At 46.6% G+C, this 21,637-nt stretch overlaps 1 protein-coding gene across 15 annotated transcripts in view; it reads left to right on the plus strand.

Moving 5' to 3' along the window:
• EHMT1 (euchromatic histone lysine methyltransferase 1) overlaps positions 1–20,990 on the plus strand; it is an 800,236-nt gene extending 779,246 nt beyond the window's left edge. For all 15 annotated transcript variants that reach the window (XM_069241478.1, XM_069241487.1, XM_069241485.1 and 12 more), the window contains one exon: positions 18,362–20,990. In XM_069241478.1, coding sequence (XP_069097579.1) covers positions 18,362–18,545 — 184 coding nt within the window. In that variant the 3' untranslated portion in view covers positions 18,546–20,990. The remainder of the gene's footprint in view (positions 1–18,361) is intronic.
• Positions 20,991–21,637: the final 647 nt, after the last annotated feature.

The following is a 21,637-nucleotide window of genomic DNA, read 5'->3' on the forward strand; positions in this document are numbered from 1 at the left end:
CAAGTTTAAGATCTTTTGGTTTTTGGTTTTTGGTGGGGCTCAGGGTGGGGGTTCTCCAGGATTTCCTAAACCTGCTGGTAGGAAATTACCTTGGACAAATGGGTTTTAGACCGTGGTGCAGCACCCTTACTGCCTAGAACTTCTCACATGCCATCACAACATATCCCCATAGGCTCCTTTCATGAGGCAATGGTATTATTGCGCCTCCAGTGTTACCTTCCCATATTCAGGCTCCTAGCAGTGACCAGAAGAAGCAGCATACCACCCTCCTGGATACGCTAGGGGTGCTTATAGAGGAAATAGCAACAGAGAGGTTCCAGCAGCAAGGAGGCCACCACCACCAAGCATTGACTCTACGCACCACCCCTTTTCCTCACTTGCACTTACACCCAATTGGTAGGAAACTACCCTGGACAAATGGGTTTTAACCATGGTGCAACACTGTTACTGCCTAAAGCTTCTCACATACTATCCTAACATAACACCCAGTGTCTCCCACCTGAGCAAAGAACATCTACTCCTTTTAGAGAAGGAGGGGCAAGCCCTTCTACAAAAAGAGGCCATCAAACCTGTCCCTTTGCAACACCAAGAATAAAGGGGTCAACGTTCTCCACTTCATTTGTTTTTAACCTTCTTCATCTACAACATTCTGGGTTAACATACCTCTCCATTTGAATTATTTTAGCCGCCATAGCTCGTTATATGCACAATAGAGAACCCTCTTCCCTTTTCTGTATAAGCCATTAAAGCTTGGAAGACCTTAAGTCATCCCCCCAGGGTTGCCTCCCTGAGTGGGATCTCAGTGTAGTCCTTACTAGACTCATACTACCACCTGTTGAGTCCTCTCCAGTATCTCTCTCAGAAAGAAGCATTTATAGTCTCAATAACTTCACTGAGGCGCATTAGTGAATTGCAAGCATTCACACTAAAGGAACCTTACTTTCAAGTTCACAGTGAAAGGGCAATTCTAAGGACTAACCCTAAATTCTTGTCTAAGGTGATTTTCCTGTTACAACTTAACTGACCCATAGCACTCCCAGTTATTCTCAAACATCAAGAAACCGTGGCAGACAGGGCCACCCACACTTTAGATATCAAACAAGCTCTTATTAACTACATTGACAGAACAAAACCCTTTCTCAATGCGGGCCAGCTGTTTTGTATTTTTTAACAACCCCCCGAAAGGTCAGCCCACCCCAAAAGCTGGAATTGCTAGATGAGTAGTCAAGGGCATTCAAACTTGCTTCCAGAAAGCCAGATCCATTCTCCTTGTACCCGCATTACACATGTGCTTGGTCCATTTGCAGATGCTGATTGTGATTAATATCAACTTTACATACGACCTAAAAGCAATAAAGCATGTGTAAATGAGTCTGCGGGACCAGATTGTGTTCCAGAAGGCCTAAACAAGCACAGTTTGTGACACAGAAATCCTACAGCTCACTGGTTGATAGTCTATTATCAACATTTTTAAGGGCATAGAGCGGACCCTCTTAGTAAGATCAGTTGGCCTAATAGCCACATCTAGTTTTTTTGTTGTTGTTGAGGGTATTTAGTCGGGCTACACAATTGGGCACCAAGTAAAAGTTTATGTGATATATAACTGAGTTTTCACCAAGGTGGGAAAATTTGCAATAGCAAAAAGGAGTCTGGTCTTTATGGACCTGTTGACTGATTTTTAATCTTATCAACTTGTCCAGCCCTTACCAATTCTTAAGATTTAAGGGAGTTGACAGTAGGCTGGTCATCATTCTTCCAAGGATGATTACATGCCTCATGTTCATGATTGACCAGTAGCCATAGTGGAGATGTATTTGAACCCGTAGGTCTGAAAAAGGTTGCCAAGTGTGTGTCCATTCGGGTTGCTCTTCATATGGACTAGGGTGGTACTTGAAGTTAGTTTAGTCTAATGCACAAAGGATTTTTGAAAAATGTTGTCCACTGTTACTTTATGAAGATTATGCAGTGCTTATATCCGAGAGCCCTTGGCCTGGAGTGATTTGTACTGAAGTATGTTTCTGTTATAGGTACTCTTGGCTTTTAGCTCCAATTTTTTAATGGGCACAATGTTATGACTATTGTTTAAATAACCCCATAGTCTAAGGCAATCAGAGTTTAAGGGAGCTTGCTGGGAAGGGTGAACAGCTTTACACACATAGGTTTGACCTTCGATGAAAAGCTAGCATGGGTATCACTCACTTAATCTAGAGGATCTAAGCAGTCTTAAGAGACCCGTGGGAACAAAAACCCAGACCTTCCAATTCTACTTAAGTATTGATTAATATCCATAAAGACAAATCCTTGTTCTTATTTCAACATAGATGGGAAACAGAGCTCCTGAAGAAGTCTGATTTAACACATGATAACAGATTAATGTATTAACTTGTTCCACCATTGTGCCAAAACAGATATTTTTTTCCTTCCATCATGGCTATTTGACCCCATCAAGATCACTAAACTGGGTCTTATTGATCCAAAACTCTTCCGGAAATGCAAGGAGGAACTAAGGGACAGATAATCAAAGCTATTTAGAAGTTGCAAACGGTCCGATGTGCAGAATCAGGCCGTTTGCGACTACTAAAAAAAACTGCCTGGCATGTTTCAAATGCCAAATTGTGATTCGGTATTAGGAAGAGACGTGTTTAGGGCATCCCTTCCTAAAACCGAATTGCAGTGGTGTGATTGAATGTTTTGCGACTGAAATGCTGTCACTAAACATTTGCAGGTTACACCAACTTCAAGTTGGTGGTGACCCATTCGCAAATGGGAAGGGGTCCCCTTTGAGAATGTCTGTAAAAGCACAGACCACTTCCTACTCTTAAATAATGGGAGGAAAACATTTCATTTTCATTTTTTGAACCGCATCCTGTTTTTCCTTTACGGAAAATAGATTGCATAAATAAATTAAAAAAATGGCCTTCTTTGAAAGCAAATGCAGACATGGTGGTCACCAGCAGGCCACCATCCCTGTGATGTTCTGCCATTCCTAGTGGGTCGCAAAGCGAGACCTACTTAATGAATGTTAATAAGTAGGTCTGTTTGCGACCCACTGGTAATCACAAATGTAATTCAGTGGAGTTTTGAACATTTGGAATTGTGATATCCTAATTACAATTTGCATTGAATCGCAATTAGGAAATTGCAGTTGCAAACGTACGATCATTTGGACCAAAGTGACTTAACGCATATTTGCATTAGCTGTAAACTTATTCTGGTGTTTTGGAACAAACGTTTCTCTACCTTAAATAAGTCTATATTAAACCTAGACTTTGTGATTGTCATATTGGGGTCAATAGCATCTCTCAGTTTCCTCCAGCTACTGATGTAATATAGGAGACTCCAGGATCAACTGCTACCATTCGCAGCAAAGCTCTTCTTGATAGAGTGGGGAACCTCTAGCCAAATATCTATATGCACCTGATGGACTTGGTTTACCTACTTTCGGGGTGAACACAACTCATAATTTGACTTGCATTTCTACAAAATATGGAATCCCTCACCAGATGTTTACAGAAACTAAGCCCTCTCCCCCCAAATCTGCGCTGCACTCACTCAACAGTACAACACATGTAACCTTCTAGTTCTTACCTCTGATCCTCTGTCTTTCACTCTATCTCTTGTCTCCTATCTCGTGTCCTCAACTGTATCAGTGCAGTGACTTACCTTGTGTAGGAAAGTATCCTCTTTCTTGGCATGGTTACCCCTATTTTCTGCCTGTTATCTGTGTGTTTGAGTGTTTCCTGGTTAGCAGGACCCCAGTGATTATGCTCTTTCCCATCTAACTTGGTAACTTAGTTACTTACACCCCACATTTGGCATACTGGTTCCCCCATGTAAGTCCCTAGTATATATGGTACCATTGGGGTCCCAGGGGATCCCCAGGGGCTGCAGCATGTATTATGCCACCCATGAGGAGCCCTTGTAAAGTGTATCTGCAGGCCTGCCATTGCAGCCTGCGTGAAAGGGTGCATGCACCCTTTTAACTGCAGCTCACTGCACCAGGTCACCGTAACTCACCCCTATGGCAGGTCCTTCTAGCCCAGAGGGCAGGGTGCAAGTACCTGTGTGTGAGGGCACCCCTTCACTAGAAGAGGTGCACCCACAAACTCCAGTTCCATTTTCCTGGTCTTCGTGAGTGCGGGTACACCATTTTCTGCGTGTACTGGACATAGGTCACTACCTATGTCCAGCTACATAATGGTAACTCCGAACCTAGGCATGTTTGGTCTCAAACATGTCAGAATTGTACTCCAATACTGTTTCCAGTGTTGGAAGTATGATTCCATGCACTCTGGGGGCTCCTTAGAGGTCCCCCAGCATTGCTCCAACCAGCTTTCTAGGGTTTTCCGGGCAGCCCAAGCTGCTGCCACTCTTCAGACAGGTTTCTGCCCTCCTGCTGCTTGAACAGCTCAAGCCCAGGAAGGCAGAACAAAGGATTTCCTTTGGGAGAGTGGGGTAACGCCCTCTCCCTTTGGAAATAGGTGTTACGGGGATTGCGAGGGGTAGCCTCCCCAAGCCACTGGTATGCTTTGAAGGGCACATTTGGTGCCTTCTGTGTATAAACCAGTCTACACTGGTTCAGGGACTGGCTGTCCCTGCTCTGGCACTAAACTGGACAGTGGGAAGGGGGTGGCCCCTCCCCTGTCCATCACCACCACAGGGATGGTGGTCAGAGCTTCTCCAGAGGGTCCCTGGGTTCTGCCATCTTGAATCCAATGTTGACAGGGACCTCTGGGGAGCATCTGTGTGGCCAGGTCAGGCAGGTGACGTCAGAGCCCCCTCCTGATAGGTGGCCACCTGGCTAGGTAACCAGTCTCCCTTTCCCAGCTATTTAGGGTCTCTCTCTCTTGAGTGGGTCCTCAGATTCAGCTTTCAAGATTCCAGCAGGACTCCTCTGCAATCTCTACTTCGACTTCTAGTCACTGGAACTGCTACTGGACCCTCCAGGAACCGACAATCTGCATTCACGATGAAGACTGCTTGCAGCAGTGTTTCCACGGTTCCTTCCAGCTTCTGCAACATTTTCTCGGCTGTGCATCCTCTGAGGGCGGCAAGTCTTCAGTCTGCATGAAAAGAAAGAAGCAATCTCCCTTGGAGTGAAGGAGTCACTCCCCCGCATCCGCAGGCACCAACTGCAACGACAACCGGTTGCGTGGATCTCCTCTCATCCTGAGCTGCATGGATCCTACATCACAGGTGATGGTCCAGAGTAGTCCTCTTGGTCCGCTCTGCCAACTTTGTTGGAGGTAAGCCCTTGCCTTCCCATGCTGGACAGTACCCATGTGCATCGCATCTCTTGCAACTGCCAAGGCTTGTTTGCATCTCCTCCAAGGGATCTTCAGGCTCTGTGTAGCCCCAGCACTCCTTCCTGCAACACACAGCCCTCTGCATGCATCTCCTGCGGCATGGGACCCTTCTCCAGTAGTGCTGCGTGAGCTCCTGGTTCCTCATCCAGTGGGTCTCCTGTGGGGGGCTGCCTCTTCTTCTTTGGACTCTGGCTTGCTGAGGTTCCCCCTTGGACTCTCCACTTTTGCTTCACTGTGACTTCTGCCTTCGCCAATGCTTTTTGGTTGCATTTCCACGCCACTGACTGACTGCAGTCATCCCTCCAGCATGGGATGTCTACTGCATCCTTCAGGAACTCTTCACCTGCTCCAGGGCTGCATTCCTGATCATCTTCGTCCTACAGTCGACCAGCTCCTGCATCCACAGCTGGGTGAGTAGTAGCTCCTTCTCATCATGGAGTCTTCTGTGACTTCTGGACTTGGTCCCCTTCTTCCACAGGTCTTAGTCTTTAAGAATCCACTGCTGGTTTCTTGCAGTCTTGTCTGGGTGTTGCATTTTCTCCAATTTCTTCCTTTTGGGTGTTTTGGGGAAAATGAACGAGTTACTTACCTTCGGTAACGACTTTTCTGGTGGATACATTAGCTACCTGTGGATTCCTCACCTCATGAATACTCCCATGGCGCCAGCATTCGACGGAAATCTTCTTACTAGTCTCTGCACGTCGACGAGGACGTCACTCTAGCCCACGCGACGCCGTCTGACGTCATACAGGCAATAAGAGGTCCTCGACGACGTGCGGACGTCAGTACCAATCATTTTTTACGTGCATGAGAACAACCAGGCAATGCAATGAAAGAGCAAGGCAACATCCCATTATATTGCAAAAACACACAACATTGTATGAATAACTGTAAATCTTTTTATATAAATATATATATAAAACTTTCTCTTTTAAAATATATACACACACCAAGTATATATACAAAGATATATACATATATATAAATATATATTATATACACATCTATTGCACCCTCAAAGACCAAGAGGAGCGCACTCAAGGATTACTTGGCAAGACCAGAAAGGCAACGGGGAGGCGGGTGGGACCGTGAGGAATCCACAGGTAGCTAATGTATCCACCAGAAAAGTCGTTACCGAAGGTAAGTAACTCGTTCTTCTGATGGATACAACTACCTGTGGATTCCTCACCTCATGAATAGAGTCCCAAAGCAGTACCACGCCCGGCGGTGGGTGCCTAAATGGTCAAACCAAGAAATCCTGCAGCACTGACCGTGCAAAATGGCCGTCCCTTCTAACCTCAGAATCCAAACAGTAATGTTTTGCAAAAGTGTGAAGGGACGACCAAGTTGCGGCCTTGCAGATGTCGACCACAGGAACACCCCTGGCCAAGGCCGAAGTGGCCGACTTAGCTCTGGTGGAATGAGCTCTAATGCCCTCAGGAGGATCCTTCTTTGCCAAAGAGTAACATATTTTAATGCAAAGAACAACCCACCTGGATAGTGTTCTCTTGTGGACTGCCTTTCCTCTCCTCTTGCCCACGTATCCAATAAACAGCTGATCCTCCAGCCTGAAATCCTTTGTTCTATCAATAAAGAAGCTCAACGCTCTCTTTGGATCCAGACGGTGCAGTCTTTCTTCCTCTTTGGAAGGATGAGGCGGAGGATAGAACGTGGACAAAGTAATTGCCTGAGCCAAATGGAAGGGTGAAACAACCTTCGGGAGGAAAGCAGCCTTGGTCCTCAACACCACCTTATCCCCATAAAAAGTTGTATAAGGGGGCTTTACTGATAAGGCCTGCAACTCACTCACTCTCCTTGCTGATGTTATAGCTATCAGGAAGACTGTTTTTAAAACCAAATACCTCAAGGGGCAAGAATGCATAGGTTCAAAAGGGGACCCCATAAGGAAAGTCAGGACCAAGGACAAATCCCATTGCGGCATAACGAATGGCTTTGGAGGATATTGATTTAGAAGACCTTTCAAGAATCTGATAACAATAGGGGATTTAAATAAAGATGGTTGGTCTGGAAGACATATGAAGGCTGACAATGCCGATAAATAACCCTTAATGGTAGCCACTGCACAACCTTTCTGCGCCAGAGATAGAGCAAAAGACAAAACATCCGATAGATGAGCATGCAAAGGATCAATCTGCCTCTCTCCACACCACGCAACAAATTTAGACCACCTATTAGCGTAGATAGATTTAGTGGAGTGTCGCCTGGCCGCTAATATAACATCCACTACCTCAGGCGGGAGAGAGAAGGAACTCAGGTTGCCCCGTTCAATCTCCAGGCATGTAGGTGCAGACTCTGGAGGTTGGGGTGTAGAACCTGCCCCTGCGACTGCGAGAGGAGGTCTGCCCTGAAAGGGAGACGGAGCGGCGGGCACATTGAGAGTTGGAGAAGGTCGGAGTACCACACCCTCCTTGGCCAATCCAGAGCTATTAAGATTACTAGAGCCCGGTCTTGGCGAATCTTCCTCAATACTCGAGGAATCAAGGGTATGGGAGGAAACGCGTAAAGCAACTGGCCGCACCAGGTTATTTGAAACGCGTCCCCCAACGCTCCCTGCATCGGATACTGAAGGCTGCAGAACAACGGACAATGCGCGTTCTCTCGAGTGGCGAACAGATCTACCCGAGGAAACCCCCACCTCTGGAAGATTAAACGGACTTGATCTGGATGGAGACGCCACTCGTGGTCTGCCGAGAAGTGGCGACTGAGACTGTCCGCACGCACGTTCAAAACTCCGGCCAGATGGTTTGCTATCAAGCAAATCCGATGGTCCTTTGCCCAGGACCATAGTCGAAGAGCTTCTCTGCAGAGAAGGTACGACCCCACTCCTCCCTGCTTGTTTATGTACCACATCGTGGTAGTATTGTCCGTTAGGACCTGTACCGACTGACCACGAAGGGAAGGGAGGAAGGCCTTGAGAGCCAGACGTACAGCCCGTAACTCTAACAGACTGATGTGAAACATCTGTTCCTCTGGAGACCAAAGGCCTTTGATCTCCAGATCCCCCAGATGAGCTCCCCACCCTAGAGTGGAAGCATCCGTTATGACTGTGGTCACTGGTGGCGACTGCTGGAACGGCTTTCCTTGTGAAAGATTGTTGCTTGCAATCCACCACTTCAAATCCACAGCAGCATCTCTGGAGATCTTGACTGTACCCTCTAGATCCCCTCTGTGTTGAGACCACTGCCTTCGGAGGCACCACTGAAAAGCCCTCATGTGCCAGCGAGCATGCGTGACCAACAGAATGCAGGAGGCAAAAAGACCGAGCAGACGAAGGACCTTGAGGACTGGAACTACCGCTCCATTTCGAAACATTGGAACCAAATCCTGAATATCTTGAATCCGCTGAGGCGGAGGAAAGGCCCGACCCAATGTTGTATCCAGTACTGCCCCTATGAACAGGAGGCGCTGAGAGGGCTCTAGGTGAGATTTGGGCTCGTTCACCGAAAAACCCAGGTCGAACAACAACTGGGTTGTTGACTGCAGATGATGCGACACAAGCTCCGGGGACTTGGCTTTGATCAACCAGTCGTCCAAGTAAGGGAATACTGCTATCCCCTTCCTTCTGAGTTCTGCCGCAACCACCGACATCACCTTCGTGAAGACTCGAGGTGCTGAAGTAAGACCAAACGGAAGGACCGCAAACTGATAGTGTTGCGATCCCACCACAAACCGGAGATACTTCCTGTGTGACTTGAGTATCAGGATATGAAAGTAAGCATCCTGCAAGTCGACAGACACCATCCAGTCTTCCATGTTCAACGCCAAAAGCACCTGTACTAGGGTCAGCATCTTGAACTTTTCCTGCTTGAGGAACCAATTCAAGATCCTCAGGTCCAGAATTGGTCTCAAACGACCATCCTTCTTGGGAATCAGGAAATACCTTGAGTAAACTCCTCGACCCCTTTCCTGCTCCGGGACCAACTCCACCGCGCCCTTTGAAAGGAGGACTTGCACCTCCTGTTCTAGCAACAGGAGGTGTTCTTCTGAACAATACGAAGGGCGGGGCGGGATGAGGGGCGGGAACTCCCGAAAGGGAAGGGTGTAGCCTTTTCCCACAACACTGAGAACCCAAGTGTCCGATGTAACAGTCTTCCATTTGGTGAGAAAATGCTGTAATCTTCCCCCTACAGGAGAGGAGTGAGTGGGAAATGGTGGAAGCCTAAGGCTGCTTCCCCTGCTGCACCCCGCCAGAGGATGAGGAAGAGGCAGAGTGCTGCTGAGAGGCTCCTCTGGTGCGGACCCTACCTCTCCCCCTGAAAGATCTATAGGGATGGGAAGAAGCAGGTTGCTGATATCTCCCCCGAAAGGAAGAGGAGGAAGAGCCACGCCCAAATCCACGAAACCTCCTGAAGAATCTGGAAGAGGCCGTGGAAGAAGGAGCTTGGAGCCCTAACGACTTAGCCGTGGCCCTGCTTTCTTTAAAACGTTCCAAGGCCGAATCAGCCTTAGCCCCAAACAGTTTGTCCCCATCAAACGGGAGATCCAACAATGTGGACTGTACATCTGCCGAAAAGCCCGAGTTACGGAGCCAGGCCTGTCTCCTTGCCACCACAGTTGTGCCCATTGCCCTGGCTACCGAGTCGGTGGTATCCAGTCCCGTCTGGATAATTTGGGTCGCAGCAGCCTGGGCATTTGAGACAAGATCCAAAAGACCCTGGGGAAGCTCTGTAAACGAAGAGGAAATGTCATCCATCAGAGCATGAATATACCTCCCCAGGATACAGGTTGCATTGGTGGCTTTTAACGCCAGACTGCAGGATGAAAAAATCTTCTTCGACTGCGCCTCTAGCTTCTTTGAATCTCTGTCCCCAGGCACCGTCGGAAAAGAACCAGGCGCTGACTTGGACGAACAGGAGGCCTGCACCACCAAGCTCTCCGGCGTAGGGTGCCTAGATAGGAAACCAGGGTCAGTTGGAGCCGTCCGATACCTCCTGGCCACGGCTCTGAGAACTGCTGGGGAAGATGCCGGCCTCTTCCACACCTCTAACACCGGATCCAGCAGAGCGTCATTAAATGGTAACAGAGGCTCCACCGCGGCTGAGGCCGGATGTAACACCTCTGTCAAGAGGTTTTGTTTTGCCTCCACCACCGGCAAAGGCAGGTCCAAAAAACTAGCTGCCTTCCGTACCACTGCATGAAAGGAAGCAGCCTCCTCAGTATATTCCCCCGGGGACGAAAGGTCCCACTCAGGGGAAGTGTCCAGCCCACTGGCCGACTCCAGTCCACGCAGCCCATCACCCGAGTCCTCTAGCTCTCCTTCCTCTAGGGCTCGTTGGTACTCCTGCTCTTCCAATACACGGAGAGCACGTCTCCTTGAATGAAGTCGTTGCTCAATACGTGGAGTCGACAATGCCTCCGCCGAAGTCGAAGATCGGCGCCGATCTTCAGAAGCCACCGACGCCACATCCGGCGCCACAGGTAACTTCGGCGCCGACGGAAGAGCAACTGCCGCAGATGGGCCCACCGGAGTCACAGGCCGAAATCCCGACGTCGACGGGATGGAAATCCCCGGGGACAATTCTTCTGAAGCCACCGGAGCGGCCACCGGCGCCGACAGTGGCGCCGAGCCCACGTTCCCAAACGGGAGAAAGGGCATAAAGGGTGCCGGCCGAAGAGGCGCAGGATCACCCAAAGAAAAGGACAAAGGCCCAGCCGGAGCACCTCCTGGAGCCATCTGTTGGAAGATGGCATACATCGCATTCAAGAATGCGGAACTATCTGCTCCAGGGGTGGGAAAAGCCGGATACTGGGGTGCCTGTCTCGGAGGCGACCCCGACGCCGGCCTCGGCGTCTGCGCCGGAGAAAACACTTGAGGCTCCAATACCTCAATCACCGACGCCTGTCCAGGTGAAGCTGGAGACGCCGGAGAGGGCAACGGCGTCGAAGGATGCGGCGTAACCGTGGGACTGACCTCCCATGTCCTTCGGCGCCGATCCGGAGACCTGGAACGAGTCTCCTTTGAATGACGCCGAGATTCTCTACGGCGCCGGGAGTCTCGATGACGCCGATGTCTTGGGGAAGAAGACTTCTTGTGATGTTTCCCCTTTGACTTGGCCATAAACAGCTTCGCCTCACGTTCCTTGAGGGCCTTCGGATTCATGTGCTGACATGAATCACAAGTTGAGACGTCGTGGTCGGAGCTCAAACACCAAAGGCAATCGGAATGAGGATCCGTCACCGACATCTTGCCTCCACACTCACGACAAGGCTTAAATCCAGACTTCCTCTGCGACATTATTTCCACAGCGAAAGACTACGCAGAAAGATATACACTGTAACCGCAAGAGTAACAGTTGCTCCCTCGAAGATAACCGTTTCGAATGCACGGAAAAAAGGGAACTGACGTCCGCACGTCGTCGAGGACCTCTTATTGCCTGTATGACGTCAGACGGCGTCACGTGGGCTAGAGTGACGTCCTCGTCGACGTGCAGAGACTAGTAAGAAGATTTCCGTCGAATGCTGGCGCCATGGGAGTATTCATGAGGTGAGGAATCCACAGGTAGTTGTATCCATCAGAACTAGTAATTTAATCCTTTCCTCCTGGTCCCTAGGGGGCACTGTGGTACTTACCGTTGGGGTTTCCTAGTGCCCCCAGCTCTCCTCTACACATTCCACTTGCCTAGGTGGGGGTCCGTGTTCGCATTCCATTTTTTTAGCATATGGTTTGGGCTCCCCTTAGGGTGACTATTGTCTATCACCATTTGCACTGTTTTCTAATACTTTTTATGCTTATTGCTGATTACTAGTGTAATCTAGGTTTCTTCTCTAGTACTTTTTGGTATTTGTCGCTAAAATAGAGTACCTTTATTTTTGTAACACTGAGTGTTTTCTTTCATGTGTATAAGTGCTGTGTTACTACAGTGGTATTTTGTGAGCTTTGCATATCTCCTAGATAAGTCTTGGCTGCTCATCCACAGCTACCTATCGAGAGCCTCGCTTCTAGACACTGCCTACACTTCACTAATAGGGTATACCTGGACCTAGTATAAGGTGTAAGTACCCGGGGTACCCCCCACACAGCAGGCCAGCTTCCTACACCATGTTTATAGGGTGGAGGGGCTATTATAGCTGTATGGTGTCAAGGTTCTAGTTTTCATGCAAATTCATTACTTCATGCTTTTTGAATACTGTATGCAGTCTTTGTGTCTCTTGTGCATGTTGTCTTCCTCTCACAAATGAGGACCTATTGTACTGCATTATACCAATTTCTGACTTTTTCACAACCTGATAGAAGTGCTAGAATGTTTCACTAAAAATATTAGACAGGAAAAGCAGGTTCTTTTGCTTTACCAACAATCTGGAAGAATAATTTACTTTTTTTCAGATGTATAGAGTTGCTACACACGTGCAGCGCTATGATACTATTAAATAGTAATCTGTTGCAAGTTAACGAAAATATATTCTGCCATGAACTTCCATTTTTGAAATTCAGTAAGAAGTCATAATGGCGTATTTCGAGAACAAGTTAAAGCATTTTCTTGTTATTCTTTGGATTTCAGTAATGTTCAGTCCACACACTAACTTTACCAGTCAGATCCTCAAGGATATAGGGCACTTTCTTTCATCTACCTGTCCTACAATCCCACTCACATTTCCTGTGCTTTGCTGTATGCAAGGACTATTTTCAGTTTACGATCCTGCCCTTTGGCCTCACCTCAGCCCGCTGTGTATTTACAAAGATGATGGTGGTTACGGCTGATTTTCGCAGGTCAGGAGTGCATATATTCCCTTACCTGAACAACTGGCTGTTAAAGGAGGTCTTGACAAAAGCAAGAAGGAGAACCCAAGTGTAGGATTAACATTTTATGGACTTCCCTAGTGTTTAGAAAGAAAAAGCTAATCAGAACTGGACCTTGTCTAGATGAAACAATCTTTCCATAGAAATGTGCAAAGCCTTGGCCAGAAATGAGGCTTTTGAGGACCTATGGCTCCTTCTAACAAAGCTAAAACCACTACGGGCAGATCTCTCATGTGGCTACATGGCTACCTTCACCAGGTATTACTGCCTTGAGCCTCATGTCACTTGGTGGTGTTGCTGGGGGCAGTTGAGGGGAGAAGGGAGGGGTGAGATGGGGTGTAGGCCAGGGGCAACTTTTTGCCTCATGAGTCCTGCAGGTTTTCTTGGTTCGAAGCCCACTTTTCAGACCCCTCCACCTTTTGGATAATTAATTTGAAGGAACAAGTTGCTTACCACTGGTAATGCTTTTTTTGGGGACGCTTAATTTAAGCATGATTCCTCACTACTAAAGTTCAATTTTTGATTCTGCACAACCTCAAGTTTCTCAATTTTTTTTCTGATGGTCCGCCTGTGAGGGTATAGAATTCTTAGTTAACTGATGTCAACGTGCAGGGGTGGCTCTCCTATTTACGGCTCAGCTCTTGCACGTCTGAAAGTGGGACAAGGCTGCTGGGATTCAGATGATGCCCTTCATCAGTACCCATGTGTAGTTGTTGGATACGTTTTCTGAATCAGTCTAGCTTATACTGGAATTCTAAAGATAACAAATCTGTGGGTAGCTAGATAATCCAACAGCAGGACCTAGCTTTAGCTAATGTAAATGAACTTATCCTCGAGACCAGATCCTTTTTCGTCCTTATCTTCGTTCATCAGAGAGGAAGTGTTTTTCTTAAGTCTGTCTTGTCTAGCTGAATTGAAAATCCTGTACATTTCCTCTTTTCCCTCTTGAAGGCAAACATCTGGTAGAGACTTCTAGCTACAGATTGCTTACCTTAGAATAATTTCCAAGTGTCAAACTGGATCCTGAAGATTTTTTAGCATTAGCTTGCGCCATGGTAGGTAGTGTTGTTCGTCTTCGCTTCAAAAGTGACATGCACAGTACATGTATAGGCACCAGCACTGATGTCACTTCTTTCCTTTCCACCCCAGATAGCGCTGTTCCTGTCTGAGCTACCCTCAGCCATTTTTGATTGACTTTTTTGTTATCGTTGTTGAGTTATTTTGAGAGATTTCTCTCCTGGTGTGAGAATAACATTCAAGAAACCGGTAGGTTTCAAGTCATGTGGTGCCAGTCGCAGATGTCTGTGACAGAACCCTTTTTAGTGTGTGTGTGGTGCTTGGAGCGTGACCATAGCTCCAAGAGCTGCAAGAACTGCTGCGTCAGGCATCGGGAAGCGCTGAAGGAGTGATCCCGACATTGGACAACCCCTTGACGCTCAAAATCGCAGTTGCGCCAAAGGTCCCTGGTTGGATCATGGAGCCACACCTGGTGATTGTCATCTCACTCCAAGTCATCAGGTAAGTCCTATAAACGTTAACAAATCCAGGAAGTCGAAGAGGTCTTTGACATCACTGCGCCCGTCGAAGTTGTCTGGAAAATCGCGGAAGCTTCAGCACTCCAGGCCTAGCGCTTAGGCAGAGCCTGAGTCGGGGTCTGACACTCTGGGAACTGGAGCAACCTCTGCTCTGCTCTGCTCAAAGAATTTTATGAAGCCATGCACCACATGTTTCGGTGGACCAGCCGCTCTAGAGTGCTTCGAGCCCATGGGCTCTGGAGGGGCCCCCACTGAATCCCCATTGGTGGTTCATCCTATGCGCCAGTTGGCCCCATGGATCTCTTGCTGGATTCAGAGCCATGGGCGAGATGGCTGCTCTTGTACCGGTGCCACCGGAGCCCCACATCGGTGCTATTCCCAATCTTATGCGCTACTCTGTCACAGAGCTGTAGGGAGCCACCTGACACTGGTCCCAGCACCGAGACAATAGTCTCCAAATCAGAGCCAGTGCCTTTTTCTCTTGATAGGCCTGGAGACGGAGTGGAATTGGAGGGGTCTGAGGACTCTTATGATTACCATCAGAGGTGCTTCAGCCAGTATTCGCCCTCCGAACCTTTCTGCCATTTAGTTAAGCCCTTATCGACATCCTGCTCGGGGTCTGGTCTACACCCTGCACAGGAACTCCTGTGCATTGAGCAATTGTTCGCCACCATCACCCCACTTCTGGAGACCCCAGTTTCCTTACCCGGCACCACGCTCCAGAGAGCTTGGTGGTCTACGCCTCCTCTTCTAGGGTCAACCCGGCACATTCCGTACCACTCCACCGAATAGGGAATCCAAAAGGCAGGATACCTTTGGAAAGAGAATCTTCTCTTCTGCCAGCCTTTCACTGTGGTCTGTGAACACCACATGCCTTTTGGGCCGATATTCCCCTGTGATCTGGGATTCAATTGCACAAGTGATGCCCATTGTCCCAGAGGAGTCCTGAACCAAACTCTCAAGTTATTGCTGATGGGAGAGAGACAGCGCATTTCACCTATGATATGTACTTGGCATAACTGACTCACTGGTACAGTGATTTTATCATTATGGCGCTGCAGTGCCACATCTGTCTAAGAATGACTGTGTTTTTTTAGGGGACGTCCAAGCCTCACTTAAGGACATGCCCTTTGATGGCTCTTGTCTTTTTGGAGAAAGGGCGGATTCAGCGCTGGAGTACTTTAAAAACAACAGAGCTACAGCCAGGCTCTTGAGCTTGTCTATGGCCCCTCTCACCCCCAGTCTGCCTTTGCCCCTCTTGTAGCAACAGGAGGGGTCTCCAACCGTGCCCATACCCGCCCTGCATTACAGCCAACAGGCTTCCCAGCCTTTTCGCGTCTGAGGATGTGAGTCCTGTAAATCATGTGGGACAGAATGCGTCAATCCTTCACCTTCATGCGTGGAGATGGAGCGGTTCCTCTCGAAATCTGTTATTCTGGCAGTCAGCCGTCCTTCCTCCAAGTCAGTATACACATACTGTTGGGGTAAGTTTGTGACATGATGTGATTTACACAACATCGATGCACTTTTTGCACCTCTACCCAAGGATCTTCTGTTTGCTGTCTCATTGGTCCGGCAGGGCTCTTGCTCTGGGCACAGCTTAAGATTACCTTTCAGCTATTTCAGCTTTTTGGCGGTTGCCAAATCATCCTGCTTTATTTAAGTCTCCTGTTGTGGCTAGGTTTCTTAAAGACATGCAGCACGTTTTCCCCCAAAGCCATTCATCATACCTGAATCTTGTTCTCACCTTCTTGATGTGTACCCTTTGAGTCTCTGCATAATTGCTATTTTAGGCTCTTGACCCAACAATACTGTCTTTTTAGTGCCCATAACATCCGGCAGGAGGGTCAGTAAATTGCAGGCGCTCTTGCTGACCCTCCCTACACCACCTTCTATCCACCCTGGACAAACTGGTCTTCTGGACAAGTGCCTCCTACTTTACAAAGTTATGACTCCCTTCCACGTAGGCCATGCCTCATCCCTACAAAGAAGAGGAGAGACTCCAGCGTCTGGATCCAAAAAGAATATTGTTATTCTACCTGGACCACTCAAAGGCGTTCCGGGTGGACAATCAACTCTTTGTTGGGTACTTAGGAACCAAGAAAGATAAACGTGCCATCCTAAGATGGATAGTGGTCTGTGTCAAGATCTGCTACGCACTGGCCAAGAAGCAACCCATTGAAGGATTGCACGCTCATTTCACCAGATTTAAGGCTGCGGCCACTGTATTAGCCCACAGTCTCTGTCCTGGATATCTGTCAGGCAGCAACATGGTCCTCCTTGCACACATTTATCAAACACTACCGTACGGACAGTCTGGTCTGTTGCATCAGGCACTTTGCCTTTTCAGTCCTACAGGACTTTTTTTTTTTATTTAAAATTGGTTTTGTAGACCCACCTCCGGGGAGGCATTACTTGGTATCTATTCTAAGATAAGCAATCTGTGGCTAGAAGTACCTTTCAGATGAACAAGTTATCTTCAGAAACCCCTTCCCCCTCAGGACTATCAGTGTATGTCCCATAAATATCTAACAGGATCGTCAGAGGGTCAACATGATACAAGATGCCTAAGTAACATACTGGATCTGTCCGCCACTGTAATGGAAGTGATGAGGGCTGATTGGTAGCATTCATAAGCGGATCTAGGATGAACTTTGAACAGTTAATTTGGAAGCCTGCCCAGCGGCTGCATTTGGTTAGCTCATCTATAATGGGGCAGAGATTATCTTTTGGATCCCACACCACCAGGAGAGCATCATCTGGCTACATAGAGTGTAAGGTGTAGCAATACGCCAAAGTAATCACACGCCAGGAATGCAATTCTCAAAGTATACAGTCAAGGGGCTCCTCAGTAAGTGCGAAAAGCAAGAGGGAGAGGGGACAGCCTTGTCTTGTGCCTTTACTGATCGAAAAATCTGCAGAAATCCCTCCATTGACCCGAACACGAGCCAGGGGGTCTGTATAGAGTAGTCTAATCCATCTAGTCACAACACCTCCCAGCCCCATTCTGGTCAGCACTGCCATTAAAAGACAATTCAAGAGTGTTGAATACCTTAGATGCCGCCATTTTCAGCCTAGGGTCTAGTTGATGTGTAATATTAAATGAAGAACGGAGGTTGTCAGTGGTGGAACACCTTGGAATAAAGCCAGATTGATCTTGTCATTCTAGGAGGTGCATGAGGTGTAATAATCTATTCACCAGCAGGTTAGCTAAGATTGTACTGTCCACATTTACACCAGATCCAGTCTGACACTTAAAGTAAGAACTCTGCGGCTAGATAAAGGGCCTGATGGCCGAGGGGCTTACTCCGTCCCAAACATGACTGATTTCCCATCCGCCGTATTACAATTCTTTATATTGCATGGAACTTGCGATACGCCGGACAGGATATCTATCACCTTGTGATGGAGTAACCTCTCCGCCAAACTCTAAATCAGGACCAGAGTCAATAACTGGTAAGCCGTTACCAGAGGTAAGTAACGTGTTCATCTGTGACCCATGCCACATGCCGTCTGATATAACATAACACCTTTCTAGAATGCCACAAATTACAAGTCAAACTTCTGCTATACTCACGTGTTCCAGGTCTGATATCTTAAGCTCAAAATGGATACTTGTTTATATTGAACATTTGCTGCATGGATTTTCTAGTTCATGTTCTCCGGTAACCACAAGATGTCTCAAAGAGGCCACTTGTATTTGCAGTCTCACGTGCTGTTAGTGTTGATTAATAACAAGCTTCTGTTTTTTGCTTTTGCAGGTTCGACTATGGTGAAAGATTTTGGGACATAAAAGGCAAACTTTTCTGCTGCCAGTGTGGCTCTTCGAAGTGCCGATATTCTAGTACAGCCCTGGAGAAACAACAAGCCATCACACCTCCCCCTGAGCCACAGGAGAATGGACTACCAGACACCAGCAGCACCGTGACTGTCAGTCCTTCTTGAGAGAGTTCACGCCCTCTTAGGAGCGGCTCTAACCCGTTAGTTCTCTGTACTGTGCGTTCCGTAAGGAAAGACCCTAGAAATCATGCTGTTGACAGGGGGATGTGTCGTCGACTCCGTTATTGGACAATTATGAAATGAAAAACTTTTTTCGTATGAAGAACTACCCTTATCGGTCGTCGCAACGGCTTCCCTAGCTCTTTGCAAATTTTTTATCCTGATTCCTCCCTCTTGACTGACAAAACGCTGTGCGGGGGAAAGGGAATGAAAAGGACTTCTGTCTTGGAAATGCACTGTCTCCAGCAGGTTGTCTGTTTGAGACCACCACGCTACCCTAGTGGCGCTATACTTGTCTTTTCTGGCATAATGGATCAATTGGTAAAAAAAAAAAAATGGATGTGTTAGATTAATTGCCTCTAACCTAGTGTGAAGCCTGCCAGAATTGTTTCAAGTTTCTTATATTTTATTAGGCCTTCCCCACCTACTGTCCAATTACATCTCGTTTGTGTTTCGCCAATGACGTTGGTACCCACTCACACTTGCTGTTTTACTCTAGTTTTTAAATAAGGCTTATCAGCGTTCCAATTTACCATTCTCTTGTCATGTTCAGCACCCGCCTACGGTTACACATTTGTTGGCTGCTTGTCTGCTGCACTCTTCAGTGAAATGTCAATTGAATTCTCCACTACTAATGTTACTTCCTCCTTTCCTCATCCCATGGTCACTGTAATTGATCTTTAATAGTACAGTGTATTTCTGATCAAAACGTCATAGGAGTAACACACAACATTTCTGTTTACCCTGCTTAAGTCCAAGACTCCCACTAGAATGCGATAGTTCAGTATATAAACAAATGCACAATAAATGGAACAGTCTGCATTACTAGCTGCTGAGTGAATGGTTGCCTCTCACAAAGGTATGCTTTCAGGTTTCATGTCTCCCAGCACATTGAGCAGTAGTGCAGACAGTATGCAGAGCCAGTTTCTCACTTTTTGTTGCATGTTCCACATTCCCAAGATTTTATACAATAGGATGTCTTGATCTTGTCCACTGCTGGCCTTCCACTATGGTGCAACAACTATTTCTTGGACTGACTAGGTAAAGCATTAGATAATTCTTTGGAGATTTGGTGTATGCTCGATTCTCCACAAACCCTCACCCGCCATAGGTGGCAGTTTAAACTCTGCCCCTTCCCCCACCCCCAGGTTCCAGGACATTTAAAATACCAACTTTCTTAAATGTTTGAGGCATCATGAAACTGGTTGTCTTTGCCCAAACTTAGAGAGAATTCTGTTATCTATCACAGGCAATAATCCAGTCTGCTCTGTCTGCTGCTCAAGTTCAGGGCATCCAGCATTGCTCCCTTAGGACCACATGGATGCCACTGTCCCACAATATCCTCTTAAAACAAGTGTACATGCATTTAATCTAAATGGTAATTATTTGCGTAGTTAGTGGTCATCCTGAAAATGTAGTATGGATGTGAGCATTGTACGCTACATATGGATTCCCCTGCAAGTCTTGTCTGAAGAGCATCAGAGGACTGCTGCAGGACACATCATATTTACTCTTTGTTTACCCTGCTGGACGTGAAAGTCGTTTAACAACTCAGGGCATGATTTTATCTATGCTTTCTCCTTCTCCCTTATCATTCCTCTAATATTATCAAGAAACTTGAGATGGAAAATACACCATCTGAGCCAGCATATGATTCAGGAAGACTGACTGCATCTGTGCACAATATAATCCTTTCCATCATGGCAGCTTCCAAGTCACCAAATTGTTTTCAAGTTTAGGCCAACTGCTCCTTGAAGTGGTGCTAATTATGGCTTACGGAGTCCCCTTAGTTTTTAACTTCTCTGCAATTCTCCTGCACTTGTAGTCTAATTTACCATGCTAAGGCCGTGTCAGTTCATGATTTCCAATAAATTGTTTGAGCCCCATATTTCATTGTGTTTGGCCCCTTCCCCTATTTTTATTCCACGATTTTGAAGACTGGGATAAAACATGAAAGAATTATTGAAACACATGGTGCTGAATCTGTTAACGTTTTTAACTCACCAAGTGAACATACAAATATCCATTTTACAAAGAGAACAAAATGATTTTATTATAAGCTGCAGTAAGGAAAAACACTTTTTTAACTTGTTAGTATTACCCCAGTGTGAATACATTTGCCATCAACTTTTGTGTGATGGCCTGGCGGGTCACATTATTATAAATATATATATTTTTTGTCTTTCTTTTTCAATACTGTAATTAGTGCAGTAACTGTTATATATATTTCCCTCCTTGTACAAGTCTTCTAAACCATCATAATGCAGTCATTTTTATTTTATTTTCATTTGTTCAGAGATGTTTTTGGCAGTTGAAGGGGCAACCTTTTGTTTTGCTCCCACCATTATGTGATGTTTTCAATGAAATCAATAAAAAAACACCTTGCTTTCAGTGGCAGCTTGGTGTTTTTGTATTTACTGTCTGTTTTAAATGACGTACTAACCCCCTGCAAATTCCTCATGCTGAAAGATATTTGATGTCCAACCCTGGATTGCGAAAAGGTTTGCCTGGGTCATCAGAAATCGCTCCCAGTTTGTTGCCACCAGTTACATTCGTCTGTTAAAGTATCCAGGTCCTTCCCTAATGGCTTTTAGCAAATTGTCTGTTTTTTCAACGATTTCATCTTTTTACAGAAAACAGCCTTCTTGGGTATCTTAATTAAATTCATAAATAATGGATATTCATCAGGCCCCTGGGAGTCCTTCAAAAGAAAGCAATAAATATTTAGAACTATAAACACGCCTTTGAAGAAGGAGCATTTTACATTTTGTAGTAAAAATGAGCACAGTATGTTAAACTAATAGAAAATCAAAAGGAGGTTGATAAACGGGTAGTAGCAGTGTTGCTAAAACGTCTTTTCTCCCTTTAAAAGAGAAAAAACGTAGATAGAAATACCACCCTCTCTGCTTCTATTCTGTTGGCTATATCAGGTGCATGAGAGTGGGTTGTTCATGACTTTATTGAAGATACCCGTGCCACAGGTAATTGCCTACTACTTGGTATCTCATATATTTATTTATTTGTACAGTGTTTTGTAT

Source organism: Pleurodeles waltl, chromosome 6 (genome assembly GCF_031143425.1).
Source record: "Pleurodeles waltl isolate 20211129_DDA chromosome 6, aPleWal1.hap1.20221129, whole genome shotgun sequence".
Taxonomy (NCBI): domain Eukaryota; kingdom Metazoa; phylum Chordata; class Amphibia; order Caudata; family Salamandridae; genus Pleurodeles; species Pleurodeles waltl.